The sequence below is a fragment of the Corvus hawaiiensis genome, chromosome 11 (genome assembly GCF_020740725.1).
Source record: "Corvus hawaiiensis isolate bCorHaw1 chromosome 11, bCorHaw1.pri.cur, whole genome shotgun sequence".
Taxonomy (NCBI): domain Eukaryota; kingdom Metazoa; phylum Chordata; class Aves; order Passeriformes; family Corvidae; genus Corvus; species Corvus hawaiiensis.
The window spans coordinates 22532068-22552073 of NC_063223.1; the positions used below are offsets into that span (position 1 = coordinate 22532068).

The 20006-nt window shown below is 44.1% G+C and overlaps 1 protein-coding gene across 12 annotated transcripts in view; it reads right to left on the reverse strand.

The window, feature by feature from the left end:
- The window catches only part of IQSEC1 (IQ motif and Sec7 domain ArfGEF 1), a 282288-nt gene that overhangs the window by 155414 nt on the left and 106868 nt on the right, over positions 1-20006 (reverse strand). For 6 of the 12 annotated variants that reach the window (XM_048315512.1, XM_048315510.1, XM_048315513.1 and 3 more), the window contains one exon: positions 4893-4979. The exons of 4 other annotated variants lie outside the window; for them this stretch is intronic. In XM_048315512.1, coding sequence (XP_048171469.1) covers positions 4893-4979 — 87 coding nt within the window. Of the gene's footprint in view, positions 1-4892; positions 4980-13251; positions 13746-20006 lie in introns of those variants that run through there. 2 more of the 12 variants (XM_048315518.1, XM_048315522.1) reach the window with 2 other exon arrangements.

Here is a 20006-nt window from a genome sequence, read left to right on the forward strand (position 1 = left end):
AAACATGCTGAGGCAACTGCAGTTAGAAATTAGATTCCTGTTCAACATTTTTTTGGTAGAAAATGTCAATGAATAGTCATAGCAGTACTAAAAAGAATTCTGAAGTGCAGCTCCTTCAGATATGTCTTCACCTGTGACTAAGCATTGACTGGAAGCTACCACAGGACCAGGGATTCTGCTGCATGGTGTGGGATGTCCCTAGAGATATTTGCAGGGAGGATGCATCAAGTGTTTACTTTGTGTTTCAGGGAAGAGTACAGTGCCCAGCAGAGGGGAAAAAACCAAACTGAGAGTTGCAAAGTACATTTATCTATAAAGAGATATTTTTAATTTCAGGGATATAAGCTATTTCCCAGTTTTCCCTGGCTGTGCTAGCATGCAAGAATTCCCACTGTGCTCTTGAGAAGAGTTAAGGAAAACCAAACCACTCTAAAACATGATAGAAGCATCTGAAAGCTTGGCATGGTTGCAGGGGGAGCCTCTGTGTTAACCAGTTATGGTGGCAAAACAGCTCCAAAGCCTCTCAGGGGCTCAGACAGAAAGAAATAGCACAATCAATCCTTCTATCATCGTCCACACAGTGGTTTGTTGCATGTAAGCCAACATTACCTGGTGAAACAAAGATTCCACATTAAATTTCACACAAGTACAGTATTTTCAGAATGATGGTTTTACCTCCCAGAGGTGCTGATTAAACATTAAGCAGGCAGAGACTGCAAGAAAATGATGGGATTTCTTTGGTACTATAACATCCTTTGCATTATCATTTTGTTTTCACAGGTCTCACTGGGGAAAAAAAAAGAAAAGAAAAATCTCTAGCTTCACCATTTAAAAAATGCTCTTTGGACATGATAAGGGCATCTAATTTGAGATTAGAAGGATGGAAGGTAGAGCAGATGGAGACAGGAATGAGTGACAGCCAACATCTCATGCAAATGAGAACAAGTTATGAATAAACACACCCGATGGAAAGATGCTCAGACATTAGTGGTAAGCAAATCTGTCCACAGTTGGAGTTTGCATCCATCAGCCTATTCCATATCCACACAGGGACTACAGACAGGAATAGGACTGGATATCCTCAGCATGGGCACTTCTGTACATGAAATTTTGCTGTGTGCGAGGTACCTCCCACCTGCACAGATGGGCTGAGTTCTGACTGAAGCTTGCCTAAAGATGTGTCACAGAATCCCAGACTGGTTTGGGTTGGAAGGGACCTTAAAGCTCATCCCATCCCACCCCTGCCATGGGCAGGGACACCTCCCACTGTCCCAGGCTGCTCCCAGCCCCAATGTCCAGCCTGGCCTTGGACACTGCCAGGGATCCAGGGGCAGCCCCAGCTGCTCTGGGCACCCTGTGCCAGGGCCTGCCCACCCTCCCAGGGAACAATTCCTTCTTAATACCTATTTTAAACCTATTCTTTATCAATTTAAAGCCATAGGAAACATGTCTAGAAAATGCTGGGAACAAACTGTTCTTCAGACAAGATACAGTTGATTGAATTCCCTTTCTCTGTTTCATGTCTGGGCTTTGCTCTGCTCAGATTCCAGCTGCGGGGCCTCTGAGATGATGATGCAGCTGGATCAAGCCAGAGGCTCAGCCACTGAAGTACAGGACTACCTGCATTTCTACTTTTGGAAGCCTCTCCGGGGTGTCCCACGTTTCCTTTGCTTTGCCCTTCGCACCAGATATAAAATCTGTGTCCCAACGATCTCTGACAAATCCAGAGCAGCTCGTGGAACCTGCAGCTTCCAACTAGAGGCCGTTGTTTCCAAGGCTCTACTCGGGAGGCAGGAAGGGGAAGGGAGTCAGAGAAGCCAAGTTACAGACATTTCCTGGTCTATTTTTTAATTCCCAAACAGAAATAACCCGAAAAGAGCAAGCAGAGGAGGCATATGGGCTGACTGGAACCCAGACAAGTATCTAGCTGGAAATACACTACATGCTCAGGCTTCCCAAGACTTCCCTTGTAATAGGAGAATGCAAGATAACTTGTATTATTTCTGCCTATTTTGAGCATTGTAAAACGAGCAAGGGATTGCTGCAATAGCTGCAGTTATTAAAAATGCATTATTTCCCTATTAACAATTCAAAACAGATGCCAAAAATCGTCTCGACTAGAAATAAAACTGCTGGAGTGAATAAAACATCCAGCAATTAGCTAACAGCAAATCAGAGATGCTCCAGATTTCACTGTAGTGCATTCATTAATTGCTTCTTTCAGATCAAATTTAATTTTTAATTCTGGGCTACAAAATTAATCCCTCTGCGTATTTTCTAAATAAAGCCTCAAAACTGAAGCTAGACCAAAGCATCCATGTCTGTTAGTTTTGTTTCTAATGATTTCTATTTATAAACTGATAAATGGGAAGACTAAAAGCTAAATTTAATACCATTAAGTGTATGTGGAAATGCAAAGCCCAGTCCTGTTAGAGCTTGAGTAGCTCATTTTCATTCACAGCAATGGGATCCCCATGTACAGGTCCTGGAAAAAACAGGTGCATCATTTGCACTTGACTCAGAGATCACAGTTGTGGGGATGGCAGTTTGGGTATAATAACTTCAGAAATTGAAATTATGGGTGAACCAAACCAATCTTTGCCATGAGGACCACTGTAAGAGCCTGGCTCCAGCACAGCAGCACATCTGTGAGCAGGGACAGCACTCACATCGCTGTGTAGTTGGAAACTAAATTCTACAGAATAAAATATTCTATTTTGCAGCTCTTTTTATTCTTCCCAAGAACAGAGTGGGATGTGGGATGAAGGATAATTTGTGTTAGCAGGGACTGGTGGAGGTATGGACAGTCCAGTCCAGTCCCTGCTCAGAGCAGGGCCAGCTACAGCCAGTTGGCTGAGGAAGAGACCCCGCTTCCTCTCCTGGCCTCTGTTTCAACATTTGACCATGCTCATGGTGCAATTCCCTCTCTCCCCACCTTGTATCTAACTGGAATTTTCCTTACTGCAATTTGTTTTGGTTGCCTCTTGTCCCTGGAGGAGACTGGCTGCACCTCCTCCATATGCTCCTATTCACAGAACCCAGACTGGTTTGGGTTGGAAGGACCTTAAAGCCTTGGGCAGGGACACCTCCCACTGTCCCAGGCTGCTCCAAGCCCCATCCAAGCTGGTCTTGGGCACTGCCAGGGATCCAGGGGCAGCCACAGCTTCTCTGGGCACCCCGTGCCAGGGTTTGACAACTCTTTTAGTGAACAATTTTTCCCTGATGTCCATCCTGAGCCTGCCCTGGCCCAGCCTGAGGCCGTTCCCTCTCCTCCTGTCCCTGTTCCCTGGCAGCAGAGCCCGACCCCCCCGGCTGCCCCCTCCTGTCAGGGAGCTGTGGAGGGCCACAAGGTCCCCCCTGAGCCTAAATGTCATTGAGAGCAAACAAGGCCACTGATGAGCTCCTTCCACCCCCCAGTCCTGAACCATCAGCTCAAGGTCCTGCGGCACACGTTTGGGCACTCTGAAAACTGCACAGGCTCTGCAGATCCAGAGCAGGGAATTCAGGTTCCCAAAAAAAAGCTGGAGAAGTTCAGGGTTTTTCAAGCACAAAGTTATGCTGCTCTAAGCTTTAATTCCAGAAGAAATATTACTGGTAAAAATAATACCCTGCATGGAGCAAGATACCAGACGTTCAAGCTGGTTTTCCCATCAACATCCCCACAGGAAGATCCTTAAAATTAAAGCACTATCAACTAAGGACACAGGAAAACTAAAAGCCTCACTAAAAAGCAAGCAGGGAATCAAATAGTTTTCAGGCCCTGCTCCTCACCAAAGGAGCTGTCTTACAACCCAACTATGGACTCACTACCACCAAATAAACGAAGGGCTCTGATGGGAGAAAAAAACCAAACACACGAACAGATGCTGCAACGTAAACCAACAGGGTGAATCCAAGCATGCATGGTTAGAGATAACTACAGGATGAAATATTCAAACCAGAAATATGTTTATGCATTTACAGATTTAGGATTCATTGTTTGCTTTTGTCTTTCCTTATCACCCGTGCAAAGCGATTTTGATTTTTCAGCACCAGGCTTCCAATATTTTGGTATTAATATTATTCATGAGCTGGCAATTATCACTAAATCGATCACTAATAGCAGAAGTAAAAATTAAAGACAATATTCTCCATGGCATGCACAGTTTTTTTAACAGTTTTCACATTTCCAATGACTTAGATTAGCTGCCCTTTGATGCTTCTCTAAGATGTTACAATAAACACTGGCACTGACAGTGAATTGCACTATGGGATGTAATTGCTGCTCTCCACACTGGATCAAAAAGAACACATAGATAGTAAAGGCATCTATGTTAAAAGAAGCATTATGAGCTGAAACATATATTTTTGATCTATTCAGGGCAGACTCTGCTTGGCATCAAGGGCCTGGCTGTGTTTAAAATCTTCTTATTTTATTCAAATCCAAGGCAGTGCTGAGCCCTGTGCAAGTCCATGCCTTTAACCTTCAGAGGGTTAAACACATGGATGGATTCCTCAGCTACTGGCATGGAACAGGCAGGGGTTAAAAAAAAGTGTTGCCCTGAACAACATCAATATCCTCCATAAATAATATAAATATTTCAGCATATTTGTCATGTAAGAACTAAACCTGCACCTCCCTTTCCCTATCTTTCCAGGGGGATGTGCCTGTTAAAGCACATGACACTCATTTTACTGAGTAATTCCAGAGTGCCTGACAGGACTCACTGCAGTGATGGCTCTGTTCACAGCTACCCTACAAGACGTCCAAAATATTGGATGTTTATTCCAATATTCTTTTTTTTTTTTTTTTCCTTTTAAAACTTAAGCAACTAGTTGCTTGTCTCATGTCAAATGGCAACATCAGATCTCTCTCCAAAAAGCAGCGGTGGGTGGAGCATGTCTACTCTTACCTGTACTCTGAGTGTGTGGCAGGGACAGCTAGCTGGGAATGGTACAATGGAGCTGGACAGCAAAACTGGTGCAGAGTATTTAAAGACCTACGACACAAGGAAAAACACAAAGTCAAACCACCAGGTGTTGAGAAAGGGGCTTTTTAGGGGAAGGCAGGTGCTGACAGGAATATTGGAAACTCACGAGAACGGTGACTGAAATTTGAGGCACAGCTGTCAATTCTGGATCCCGGGGGATAGAGGGGAACAGTCCCAGCTTTTAAATGCACACATCAAAATGACGGTGAGGAGCTGTGGCAATGAAGAATCAAAGGTTTGTTGCAAGGTTAAGATCAAATGCCAATTTAAGGCTTGGGGTTTGCCTTGCCACGCGGAACGAAGGCAAAAGCTGAAACGCTGAGGGATAAAATCCCTATGGAAATGAAGCTTTAGGCTTGCATCTTACTCTGCACCAGTCAGGCTGTTCTCTGTTCATGGAATTAAAGCACAGTGCTCTGCGTGAGGAGGGAGAATGCAATGGACATGGACATAAAGCTTTCTTTGAGCCCAGCAATCACAGCCATATTGCAAAATACACCATTTGAAAATGTGAAAGCACCCCAGTTTCACCAATGTTTTAAGCAATATTCGGAACTGTGCAGTAGCAGTTTAATTGCTGTCATTTGTTCAAAGCGTAGAAAGAAAACAAAAAAAAAGCTTTACAGCACAAAGATATTCTGCACCCCAGATCATTAGATTGGTATTGTTTCACTAAATCAGAGGAGCCTCAAAACCAGACAAGGGGTCACACCTGAAGGAAAGCTTGGAAAATCTTTAAGCACCACACAGCACACGTCCCTGCGTTCCTGGTGTTTGTGCCAGGAAACATTAAACAAGGCTCAGCACAGCAAGTCCTCCATGATAAATCCACCTAATCAAATTTCTTAGGACACAGCATTCTTCTAGGAAATCATAAAAAAAAAAAAATCAATATCTCCTAGCTCTTTGAGTGGGCACCTATGGAAGGGGCCATTAAACTGAAAATCCTCATTTAACTTGTGAGCATCCAGCCTGACAGTTAGCAGAGGATGTGTGTGTGTCTCTGTGTGTACACAAATGCACTTTTTACCCCCCCATCTTTCTCTTGGTGTCTTGACAGAGGTCTCAGAAGACTGATTTTGATTCTTCTGCATCCCAGAGGCTTAAAGTGAATCCTGTGAGGTCACTTTCTTCAAGATCAAACAGAGCGGTTAAGCAAAAGGAAGTCAGGCTTTGTTCAGGAAGGAGCGAGTTACTAATCCTTAGGAAAAAAGACAAGGTCAGCCCGTTCTGATTCCTGCTGCCAACTCTGTGTCAGCAACTGCATGGCCAGGATCAGCTGGATTTTCTGTTTAAAGGTGGTAACTCCTGTAAAGTACTCGAGCTTTTGGAAATACAGCCCAATCCAGACACAAGGCACCAGTGTGGGATGTACCCTGCTAACACCTCACAGGGCACAGGTGCTCATGGGGCACCTTCAAACCACTTGGAAAGACGAATAATTCAAAAGAAAGATGGAGAACATCACTGAAAACATTGATGGGCCTGATCAAAGCAGCCAGAACATGCCAAAGCTGGATTTTTTGTCAGGAAAAACACACGAGATCCACACAAGTTGCTCCACACAATCCACGGAGCTGGGGCAGCAGGTTGTGAGTGCAGGGCACGAGTGTGACACCGGGCAGGGGAGCTGCTCACACGGGCAGAACTGCTGCCTCCTGCCTTGGGACAGCTGGTTTTTTCCAGTAGAAGCAAAAGAAGGAAATGGAGGAAATCAGTAGGAGAATGCCCCAGATTCCATTTCCACCACTCTCTTTTTTCCACCCAGATCTCTCTTTCTTCAGAGAATTAACCAGTGAAATATGAAAGAATATGAAAGAATCTCTCTGGACTCAGATGTGCTCAAAAAAGCTTTTTGAACAGAGCTTGCTCCTGGCTCTTCCAAAACAATTCTGCCCACAGGGCTCCATGAATCTGTCCTACTCCGACCTTCCTGGGTTCCAAAAAAACCTGAGCAGCAAAGAAGGAAGTTCTCCCTATGGTCTTGTTTGTACTCACCCATGGCACAGGACTGGGGTCAGGAGCTCAACTGCCCCGAGTTCCTGTTCCAAGATGCAGCAGAAACGCAACAGTCCCGTCCCCTGAGAGCAAATGGGAAGTGCCAGAGGTTTGTAGGAGGTCCCTACACTGCCACAGGGGTGCAGGAGGGGGCACAGGTGGCAGGGTTCAGCTGCAGGCTGGGACTGAGGTACCACCACGTCGCTGCTGTCCAACACACCAGGCTGGATTTCAGCTGCTCCTCACACGGGATCTTTGTCCCACCCCTGACAGAGGAAACACAAGGTCTGCATTCTGCTCTGAATTTTAAAATTCAGGAATAGCTTGCCTCAGTGTTAGGGTTCCTCCAGATTCCACTGACTAAAGTCAGCCTGACAGTGACGAGGCTCAGGCTTTACAGCCTCTGACTAATACTGATTTTACCCAAAGCAATGGGGTAAATCTGCTGATGCAATTTAAGATTCATATGTGGCATTTTGTGCCTTCAACCACCTGCCAAAACAGCCCTTGCAATCATTTACTCCTCTGCAGTACACCAGAGAATGTTTAAGGTTCCAATGACTTCTTTTTGTTTGGTTTGGTTGGAGTTTTAATTATTTTTTAAACTTCACAGCTAGATTATGCAATCAGCCTTCAACACAAGTTTACATTCAAGCTAGAATTCATTTACTAATTTTTAACACCTAAAGACATCAGAAGAAATACATTTCAATCATTTGGAGGAGAATTAATCACTTCTCCTGTTCACAGTCTCACAGATAGTCAGCCCTGTGAAGATTGGTTTCCACATCTGTAGTTGATGTTCTTCAAAGGATGATTTAGGATTATAAATAGAGCACAGGTACTTCAGCACCAACACGGGACAAATGACTGAATTGACAAAAGCAGCTCCTGGTAATTTCAGTTCCTGGCCCATTGCTGCAACATCCCAGTGCCCATGGAAGCTTGGCCATATCCCACTTCCAGGCCAAGTTCCTCCCAGCTCTCCCTAAGTGCTCACAGGAATCCCTACACGAGGTTCTTGTGAGAGCAGATGAGCCAGCCAGTAAAACCTGAGCCAAATGTGCCCCAAACCCTTGACATCTCACTCCCCAGCAGAACAGGAGAAACCCAGCTCCTAATGGAGCACACAGACCTCAGGCAGGTGTGGCTGTGCCTCTCACTCCTGTATAAATCCCATCCTCTTTGCCATTAGATTCCACTCAGTTTAACAGCGCTTCCCTGTCCACCAGCGAGCAGAAACGACCATTCTTTATAATCTTTCAGTTTAGAGCCTTGCTCAGATGTACAAATGAAAAGAAATCGCTTACTGGTCATCGCATAAAGCCACAACTATTTTTTTCCTTTCATTTTCCCTTGCAATCCCCAACAAGCCTCCTGAACTCAGCAGACAATTTTCTCAATACTGGTTTTTAAACAACCTGGGAGAACAGAACACGAGGCCATTAACCTGGAATTCCTTTTGCTCTAACAGGTTATCCTGTGCTTTCTCAATGTGCTCTGAGCCAGCAGGTGCTCCTGGCAGGATTGGGAGCCTGGAGGCAGCTTGTCCCCTCTCCTTGCACAGGACACCGTGGTGAGCACGGGACATCCACCCACCCCTTGCTTATTCTGCTGCTGTTGAATTTTCAGCAGGTGCAAACCTGTGAGTGGGTCAGAATTATTAAACCATCACTGTCTGAGAGCTTCTTCCTACAAGAGTTTTCAAACAGAAAGCCTGAGACTGTGGTCTCAGAGACTGAGGGAAATGGGTGCAGGAGCACAGCTGGAAGGAGCTTTCTGGAGTTAATGATGGGGCTGATGACAGGAGCTGCTCCGTACCTTCACTGCCCTTTGCTGCTGCACCCTCCCAGAGCCACGACTTCAGTCACTTTTCCTCCTCTTGTCTGAAACAACTGTCTGTTCCCCTCCATCTGCCAGGATTCTTCCCTTTCTTCTGGGACATTTTTCCATATAGTGCATGTTGCAGTGAGGATGTGGTGAAAACAATCCCAGCACAGTGGGCTGCTGTCCTGCCTCAGGCCCCTGTGGGCACCCATCCTTCTAAAATCAGCTTGGAAACAGCAGGACAGGCAGACAAGTTCACCCCCTGTTTAAGCCCATCCACTCCATGTCACCCCAGGTAGCTGAGAATGGTTTGTTTGATTGGAACTATTGAAAGGAGCACTTCCATTTCCCACTGTTTTATCCTGTTGAAGAATAACGTTATTTTACAAGTGGAAATTCTCTTTCTCATGTTGATCCAGAGTTATGGAAACAGCTGAGATAGAAAAGACTAGTAAAGTCTGTCCTGTTCTTGTTTAACAAATCCAACCATTTCTTTCATGAGGAACAGCGTTTGAAATATAATCAGAAGGATATCCAGATAGGTGATAAAACAATAAAAGTCACAATAATATGGACTCACATCAACTCCAGCTAAATGCTTGCTAATTAACAAGTTTATTAACCTGCTAGGAGTGTTTTCAGAATGAACTCCCTGACCCAGCCCCTAGGACAACTTTTTGGAAAGCAGAGAAAGCAGCAGGAAGCTGTTCACAGCAGCTCCCGCTGTCCCAGCCGAGGAGTGACTGCAGCTGGCTGTGGCCGTGGCCACTACGAGGTGATTTAGCACATGACACATTCCCATTTCCAAGGACAAATTCCTACTGTTCTGTACCTAAAATTCACAGGGCAGTATGATTTTGGCTCATGAAGTAGCACTGAAAAACCTTCTCTGTTTTCCTATTCATTTCACCCCACTGGATGTCCAGCACGCTGCAGCCAAGCACGGCCAGGAGAGGCTGTGGTGGCACACAGAAAATATTATGTTTTTTCACAGTGTTGTTATTATTAATGAACTTCCTGGCACACTCTTTTGGATGGCAACCCTACAAAATTAAATGCTGCTGTTGCTTTTATGGCTGCATACGTAAAAACTTACAGCTCACAGCAGAGACCACCACGCACTGCAGGAGACCACAACTCCTCCCTCCATTCCCTCATTCCCTGTGCACAAGATGGCTCTTTGTGCACAGCTTCTTGGACACCAAATCCCAGGGAGGCAGCAGGACAGCTCCTGGCAGGTAAACACCAGTGTAATTACTCTGCATGGACTTTGAGAGTCAAAAAACTCACCCACATATCACAAACAGCACAGCCATATGTTGCAGAGCTGCTCTGTTGGCATCTCCCTCCTTCCATCTCTGCCTCCCCTTCCATGCAATAGTCAGGACCTGGTTAAAAGCATTCTAGAATGCCATTTCCTTTTCACAGAAATGAAAGATATTTTCACCAGCTACAAGGATGCTCAATAAAGCCTGCAGTTCCAAACGAGCAGCACACACAGTCCAGAGTACAGACCACTGAATTTTGTTCCAGAATTCATCAGATTTGGTTGTCATCAAAACGATTTAATAGCAGCATTTGTACACGGCGCAGCATAAATGCAGACTGGGAGTTCTTGTTTGGAATAATGCTTCCCTTTGTGTATTCCCAACTCAAGTGCCCACAGCTGGATTTTTCAATGGAATCATCAGGCACACTCTCACTGACCTCTCCTCTATCAAAGGGCCTGCAAATAATTACCATCTCCTGGGAGAATGGAACCACGACAGTCCCAGCATACTAAACAAGGAACAGCCATTATTTTGTCCCATCCTGGAACACAACACTTACTAGCATTACAGAGAATTACAAATAATTATTATAAACTTTTTCTGGTTTCATGAAAATGCAGTACCAGCCGACACAAACAGGCAGGAGGGGACCCTTCTGCATCCCTGCACAGTTTGCAGGCAGCCTCCAATCCTGGGTTAGCTGGAACTAGGGTGATTTAATTAGGACTATTAATATGTAGACACTTCTAATTACAAACATTTCCTTTTAAGTCTTACTAGAACCCCATCTATGGATGTAGAATAATTCACAGGACTCATAAGATGCACTTGTGTCAGTTGTGCTTACTGGGAGCTGTCAAAACCTGTAGAAAAGACCCCACACAGTCCAAACCCGGAAATTAAGAGCAAAGAGACATGAGAGAAGGAAAATACCTTTCAGATTAAATCAGAAAATGGATATATTCACCATATATTTCCTGTGTTTCCCACATCATTAAATTAGGTCCCAGAAATCCTCAAGAAACTACAACTGCCATTACAAAACACAGTCACATTTCTAATCTCACAGAGCAATAACCACAGTAAACCCAAAGCTGAGCAGTGCCAGTTGTACATATTGGATTTGCAGCTGATGAAAGAGGCAAAACAGCAAAGCACAAAGGATGAAATTACCCAGATTCAGCGTGAGAGATTTACAGCAAGGCAAATCCTGTTACTTGAAACAATGCTCCAGTGACATATGTTCTATTCAGTGCAGCAGCTGAAAAAATGCTTTCACTAATCCAAGTAGTGTGACACTGTTATTCAGCTTTTTTTAGAACAGCAACAACCAGGCTTTCTACACTTTAAGATGTAAAAAGATATTTTTATCTTAAAAAATATACTTTTAATGGCAAAAATCTTTGGCATATATATATTACAAGAACACTGACAGAGTTATTATATGTAAGGTTTCATCTGAAAACTTACTCTTGCATCGAAGAACTGGTGTATAACAGTTTAACATATATTTTCAGTATTCAGAACCCGTTAGTTTTTAAGAACATGAGGATTTTCTATACACATGTGTTCTTAAGAGTAAGTTCTTAAAAAAAAAAATCCCAGCTTACATTTTCCTCTTGCCAACAATCAGCATCAGCTCTCTTACACAGGAGTTAAAACACAGAATTATAGTAGGAGGCAGAGTCCACATCTTGTTTTCTACAGCAACGTGCTGAGGTGGGTACAAGACATCAAAGGTGTAAGCAGCAAAGCAGGAAAATACTGCACCAGCTGGGTCTGTAAATAAGACTGCAACCTCACTGTTAAAGACAGCAACATGCAGGGATTAAATATCCCTTACCCCCACATGATAAGCACTGTAGGAAATCCATTCCCTGCTGAGAGTTACAGAATCCCCAAATCCCAGGACCCAAATGCAAATGGAGTCCAACACAAACAGAACTGTTCTCTCACGGACAAACACACAGCAGGATGTTTAAAGCTGATCCGTGCATACCTGGAAGGCTGCAACCTGTTTTCTAAGTTTACTTTTTCTATTTCAACTTCCTACAAAAGGCTCCACACTTCTTTTGACTTTAAACCATTTCAACTTAACCATTCACCCCTTCAGCACAACACAAAAAGCTAAAGAAAACTTTAAGATGGATTCCAATATTCCTGTGTTATTCTATTTGAGGAGTTTGGTTTTGAATAGTTGGATTCACTCTGCCTGTGTGTGGATGGTGCTACTGAACATGGAGCAGATTTACTCAAATCAGGGCACTCAGAGGCACTGCTAAAAGAACTGGAAAAGGCTTGGGATGACAACTGCGTGTGTTCCATGCAGGATCCTCTGGAAAGCTCAAATTTAACCCTTAAGGGGGCCGATGGTTAACCGGGGTTCAGAACTGCAAACAGAGGTACAGCCATTCCAAGCCCCTGGACTGGGGGTGAGGACAAATCCAAGGGCCCATTCCTGCCTGGTTTGTGCCCGTTTTGGAGCAAACCACCTGTGTGTCCCCATCCATCCCAGCACCACCAGCACGGGAACTTCGGCATCGTCCTCCGGAGCGGCCGAGCCCTGAGCCCCGAGCCAAGGCTCAGCTCCCCCAGGGGCTGCTCAGCCTGCAGCCCACGGGAGAACCAACTCCTGTGTCAACCTTCCAGAAACTCCAGGGAACAGTAACCAATTAATGCACCTTTAGGTTCTGCTCAGCATAAACATAACAGCAAAATCACAGCGACATTTTGCCTTCTCGATATCCCACTGCTCAAGGCTGCACTGCATGTCCCTCTGTCTGTATTTCTGTGCTGAAAAGACAGATTGCACTCTAATATGACAAAGCATTCGAACAAAATGGAAGAGAGATCCTTGACTCATCATAGACAGAATTCCTAGCACCCTGCATTGCTGCTTGGATGCAAAGTGAAGGGTTTCCTCGTTTTTTTCCCTGCTAAACATAGACTACTCACTTTATTACATTGTGTTTTTAAATACCCATATGCACAAACACAGTCAGCATCATCACCATCTAAACATGTTTAATATACAGAGCATTCATCTGCCAAAAAAGGTAACACCCTAAAAATGGTTCATGGAAAGAAACCTACCCAACAATAAACTGATCACTACTCCCACTTCTGGAATCCTCAACACAGATATCAGAGACGTGACGACAGATGAAGAAGGAAAAGGTACTCACAAATAACACCTTCTGCAAGCCATCCTTGAGTGGGGGGTGGGCTTGGTATTTATATTTTCTTTCACACAATCTGAGGTAGAAAAGCTCTTTCTTAAGGAGAAAAAAAAGTGGGGAAAAAAAAATCACATTCACAGCTTTTGCACGCTCATTCAGGCTCAGCCACGGTGGAACATCACGGATAAGTAAGCTGGTGATGTAACCAGCATCAAACACTGCATCAGATAAACCCAAAGGCTCTACAGGGTTATATTTTGCAAAGCCAAAAGGTTTTTCCCAGAGAGGAGGTTTAGCAAGCATGAACCAGCCACGCTGTTCTCACATTCCTGGTGGGCTCGCTTTCTGCTTCCAGAAAAAGTCCCAAAGCTGTATTTATTGTTCAACTTCATCACCAAGAAAAAACAATATGCTTTCTCATTTGATATTTAGACGGAAATATCAAAGCACCAAATGTTGCATTTTCGAATGCACCATCTCTGCCTGCTCACTGTAGTACAGTCCAAACCAAGAAAAGGCCATTGGTCCTTTTATCTCCATGGAAACAGCAGCATCTGTGAAGACGAACGTATTCCCTCTTCCCTGCAAAGTCAATTTATAGTCACATACTATGACATAAACTGATAAGACAGCAAAGCTAATCAGCAACTAGAGAAACAGGAACCTAAACACGAGATTAAGCTCTTGCTCAGGAGAATATTCCTCTCTATGCAGCATTTGTCCTGTGAAAATTGCAGAATTAAGAACCAAATCAAGCTGTTCCTGTGAGCTGCTGCAGGTTGGGGATTTGTGAACTTCCCAGTTTGGCTAACAAGGAGAGTGGCTGAATATTTTATACAATTAGCTTCTAGCTTCAATCTCCAGTTATATCCTACTAAATGGGAAGAGACTGAAACAAAAAAAATTACTGAAGGATTATTACTTCATTGTTACCTTTTCCCTGCAAAAGAGCTGTCATCTTTAATAGCAATCGCAGAGTGAGAAGTTTCACAACTCTACAGGCTACTGCCTCCCCATCTCCCCCCGCTTTAGCACCACCAGTGGTGCAAACACTTCAACACCATCCTGCTTGTGCTCTAAGAGCCTCCTCTCCAGGGAAATGATCATTTCTACAGGCCTGATGAGTCACCTCGACTTGATTTTATTCGGTGGTAGCTTGTGAAAGAGAAAACCAAACAAAAACCCAAAGCAGCAGACCCCACAGAGCACAACAATGTGCTTTTTTCCTCCCCTCCCTGCATCCTGCCCAGCTCTGATGCTCAGCACTCAGCCCTGACGTTCCCAAGCCAAGCTTCCTCCCTTCCTTCATGAATCAATATAATGACCATCTGCTCACATTATTAAGTTAAATACACACCAGAACACACTGATGAGGGCAGCTCATGTGCCATGGTCAAGTGACCAACTCCATGGCCAGTTGTCCCATTTCCAGAGGGAGAGGGGGCAGTGGGCAGCCAAATCCTCCTGATGCACCTACACAGCTCCCAGGGCTCAGGGGGAGCAGGAACTGCCAAAGATGCTGCAAAACTAAACAAAAAAAAAAAAAAAGAAGGAGAGGCAGGAGATCTTTGGTCCAAACTGATTTGCAAATAAATTAGGAGTGACCTAACTGCAGCCTCACAGTACCTGAAGGAGCCAAAAATGAAGATGGACAGAGACTATTTACAAGGGCCTGGAGCAACAGGACAGAGGGGAATGGCTTCAAACTGACAGAAGGTAGGATTAGATGGGATATTGGGAAGGAATTCCTGGCTGCGAGGGTGGGCAGGCCCTGGCACAGGGTGCCCAGAGCAGCTGGGGCTGCCCCTGGATCCCTGGCAGTGCCCAAGGCCATGCTGGACATTGGGGCTTGGAGCAGCCTGGGACAGTGGGAGGTGTCCCTGCCCATGGCAGGGGATGGAACAAGGTGATTTTTAAGGTCCCTTCCAACCCAAAGCACTCCCTGATTCCATGATTCTGTTTAGCAGAGGTGCACTTTGGTTTACAAAAGTAAATTTGATGGTAATTTGTAGAACTGTCAGAGCAGCCACGGCCCCCAAGTCACATCACCATGTGCTGGTGCCATGGCAATGCAGTAAGAAACCTGTGGGGTTCCCCATTCCCCACATAACTGGCCTGTAGTGCTTGGATCCAGCATCAACAGGTGCTCCAGCGGGATTCATCTTAGGAAATAAATAAATGAATAAATCTTAGGAAATAAATTCATCTTAGGAAATAAATAAATATGCACTTGACGTGGTGCTGCCCCACCCAGCAGAGTGAGCTGCACAGAATCCATTCCCAAGTATCTCTGTTGATACAGTTCCCAAAACCTTCACTGGGAGCCAGATCCTGTAACTCCAACCCACAGGGGCTCATGGCATGGGTCAGGCACCTGAGCAAAGTGTCCCCATGCCACGTGGAGGCCTGGATTGGGGCATCCATACCTTGAACACAGATGTGCAACACTGCAAGGCACATGACATGATCACAGTATCTGTCAGCTTTGGAAACTGAATTATCTTTTGCACAAATTAAGATAATTCAGAGAAATACAGATTTAGAGGAGTGTTCTTTTCTGCTGCACAGCCTAAAGGTATCTTGCCTTCCAGGGAAGCTTTAGAATGACTCAAATACTGCCTCATTTTTAGCAGGTATCAAATACAGAGCACTGGAAAAGTACAGTTTCAAGAGGTGCTTGTGTGTTTGGAACTTGCTCATCACAGCCACCAATACATCACATAAATGATAAATGCCTGCTAAGGAAACAACACCATCCCATAAAGAAACCCATAAAACAGCTTTCCCAGCTATTGCAAGGTCAAGCAGCTCAATCACCAGTGGCACTGGAGGAAGAGAATATACAGGCTTGGTAGCTTGGTGCATTCTTCTGGCTTTAATTCCAGTTTCTGCAGATGTCTGACAGTGCACAGGTTGAATGAAAAGTGAGGAATGACTTACACAGGTATTCAGAAAGGTGCTCTCTGGCTGATAGTCAATCCAGATCAAGGAGGACAGGATAATGGGAAGCTTTTACAGTGCATGGCATTGTTGCCTGTGTTTGGGACAAGCTTTCAGTTCAGTTCTAGTTTTTGGTTGGATGTGTCTGGATAAAATAACTGAGGAAACAACTATCTGGCTGTGAACTCACCTAAGCTCCACAGTTTTATTCAAGATAATGGACTCATTTGCATAATTCCAGTTAAACACTGGTTTAGCCAACATATCTTCAGTTCAGGGTCCCTCAGCTCTCCCCTAGGACAATGGGAGTGGGGCTGATGAGTAAGTGTGGGATAAGGTCTGCCCACGTCCGTGTCTTAGCAGAATGAACTCCGATGTTTTACAATTGATTGAATATTACAAAGTGAGGAGTTAGTAACTGCACAGGCTGTTTAGCCTTAGCTTTTAACTTAAAAAAAGGCTTTTCTTTATCAGAAAAATACAGTAAGTAGGGCAGAACTGAGGACACAGGGGCTGAGTCCTCCCCAGCACTACAAAGTCAGCTCAGCAAGACACTTGTACAGTCATTGATGTCACTGTGTGCAAAGAACTGGACATAAAAATGCCCAAGCCATTATCCTAACCACTGTACAGCCTAAAAGTATTAAAGACAAGGACTCTGATCCCACTGAAGTGCCTGGGAAGAACTCCCATGGGCTGCAGCATGGACAGGCTGTCACAATAAATGGCCAGTGGTACTGAGTGCTCTGAACACTGATAACCTGCCAGCATCAGTGACCTGCACAGCCACAGCACTAGCTGTCCCCAAAACCCAGTTTTCTCTGCTGAGATTCCTGCTCTGTCCATGGCTGTGAGGAATAAACAGATCACCTGAGCAACATCAAACATGGTATATTGTCTGGAATGAGGGCCTGAATTTATCTTGAAGGTTTTGAGACAGACGATCAAGCAAAGCCATTTATTAGCAGTTATCGTATTCTCCTGTTTGTTACTAACATGTTGGTCTCAGGAGGATTAAGGAGCTTTGCTATTGATTCATTCTAGAAAACCAGAGCAAAGCCAGTTTGTGGTTGAAGTTCTGGGTGAGGTCACTGGGCACAAAGGACACATCCCTGCCCCTGCCCAGGAGGTCTCAGACCATCTACTCAAACACAAGATGCATGCTCAGCTCCTCCTCCCTATTCCTGCTTCACTCACCCCAAAATAAAACCTTACCCCGCCTGGTCCTGACACAGCCCCCAGACTTTGTTATTTTGAGTTTAGGAAGCAAAAGTGGCTCAATGAGCGTTACCCTCATGTATGGACACACACAGGACACAAAGCTGACCACCATGGTGTTCATACCAGCAACTTGTGACCTGAGAGACCATTTTTAGAGGACAAACTTCCATTGCAGGCTAAAAACTCTCACATATTCACTCTCCCACCTGAGACTAGGCTGTGTCTTAGAGCAAGTTGGCCTAGTGAGAGCTGCCCCTGCCCATGGGCTTTAACATCCCTTCCAGCCCAAACCATTCCATGATTCCATGTCTGAAGTGCTGTGGAGGCTCCATTCAGCTCCTGAGGAGCAAGGCTGGCACAGGGATCCAAATCACATCTGTGGCCTCTCCTCATCAAGGCTGGTTCCAGCCCCCTGAGCCCCTCGGGGAGGCTGGGCCACCACCACAATTATATAATTATATATGTAATTATCTACTGCTTATTTCTCTGGGCACTGGTGCTTTTGATGCACAAAATGTGTCTCAGAGGAAGAGTGAGAACCCCAACGGCTGCAGTAGGGATGTGGATGCTTGGGATATGATGGGAAGGATCCAGCTCTGTGCTCTCTTCCCTGCAGGCATGTGTGCCCCTCCATGGAACATCCACTGATAAAATATTGAAGCTCAAAGCAAAAAAAAACCAGTCATAGAAGAACTGCCAAAAATGTCTCAGGTCAGAGTGCAGTATTTTCATTTTCAATCACATTTTGAAGTATTTCTCATGAACGTTTGTAGTTCTGTCTGAAGCCTCTGAATAATTTTTTCCTACTGTTTATTTTAGCAAGATGCTCCAAAGCTTTCACTGGAAGCTGCTTCTGATTTTCAGCTTGGTTGTTACTGATGAGTTGATACACATTTGCTTGTGTTGAATTTCCTCTGCAATACTCATTTTATCCCTGTATGTTCTGAGCTTTCTATAGATGCTAAATACATTTATCTATTATATCTTATGTCTTACATACTTTCCATTTACCCTTAATATAGTTAGAAGTAGTTATTAAATCTACTTCTTGACCAAAATGAGGCCTCAGCTGAACATCATTTCAGTAGCTGCTGAATTAATTTTACTGTCTCTCATCACCAAAAACAAAAAAACAAAAAAAGTCCCTCACAAGTATTAAACAATGCTGGCAGCAGTTAGAGCTGTGGAAAAATCTGTGTGTTATCACTCACAATAAATCCTTTTTCAACTTGTACCCTGACATTACTATTAAAACATCCTTTGTTTTCTGCTAAATGACTCGAGCCCCAAGTAACAAACTGCTTCCTTTTAAGCTACACTTAAGAACTCTGCTAAAACAAGGCTCTAAACAAGTATTTATACCTCCTCCCACTATGCAGAACAACTGCTTTTAAAAGGAAGCCTTTAAAAAAATAAAATCTTTCCCACCCAAATTCAAATAATTTTGCAGCCTTCAGTCAGCCCTAACACAAACTTTCACTGAAAATGTTAAAATGCTTTGTATTAAATTGATCACCTTAAAAATGTCTCTGTTAAGACTTTATGTCTTGGAAAGCAATTCTGCTTCTGCGAGTCTGGCAAAGGTTTTTAATTGCTAGGGTTTATTTGATATATATTTCTTCTCCTATTCATCACATAAGTCCAAAACATTTGTTGAGATTCATTCCTTCATCCTCTGAAAAATGGAGCTGAAAATGCAAAATCCAGGGCAGATCCTCGTGCGTGGACCTTTCAGCTGTGAGGTGGTGCAGGTACAGCGCCAAGTAAGGGCCAGCAGCAGAACAAATCCTAATGAGCAGGATGTAATTAGCGCCTGCTCATCGTCTGGGCTCTCAGTGAAGCCGTAGCTGCCACCAGAAGATGCTCTACAAACATTAGTAAACTAATGGGCAGTGTAATCATTAATCACTGGAGAAGAGATAAGAGAAGTGCCTGTCTCTAGCCCAGGACGCCACGAGTCACTGACACTGCAGATGGTTTTATTCTTTAATGTGTTTTTCTGACCTAACCCAGAATTAGGAAGTCATTTACCCAACAATTAGCTAAGCCAGAAAAGCAGTCAACTGGGCTACAAATGGATAAAAGAAGTTCAGAAGTGTTTCCTACATCCTTTGTGCATATTAATCATGTATTTTATTCCTAGCTTTAAACTCTGACTGCAGCTGCTCTTCAATGGGTCTTATATAACACACTGACATTAAATTTATTTGTTTCATCTTTTCTACATAAAAATAAGCTGGGATTTTATGATTATTCCTTTGCATTTATTTTCTGTGAAGGTATTTTAACTATTTTGTCCTTAATTGTTGCAATAAAAATCCAGCTTAAGCACTCTAGATGAAGGAAAGACTACAAATTAACAATCATTAAATTATTTTGGCAACCAGACTCATGGCAGATTCCATAGCAAGAGGCTGAAACTCCATTTTAGTAACAAGACTAGCTGGAATATTTGCCCCAGAATTATTAGCTAGATGCTCAGCAGATCAATTTTATTAATTAAACAGGCAAGACTGAAGACAACTGATGTCAATATATCTGTCAGTGTGTTAATAGAGACACCAATGGCAGCTCTCTCCCCAGGGTAAGTATAAACCAAA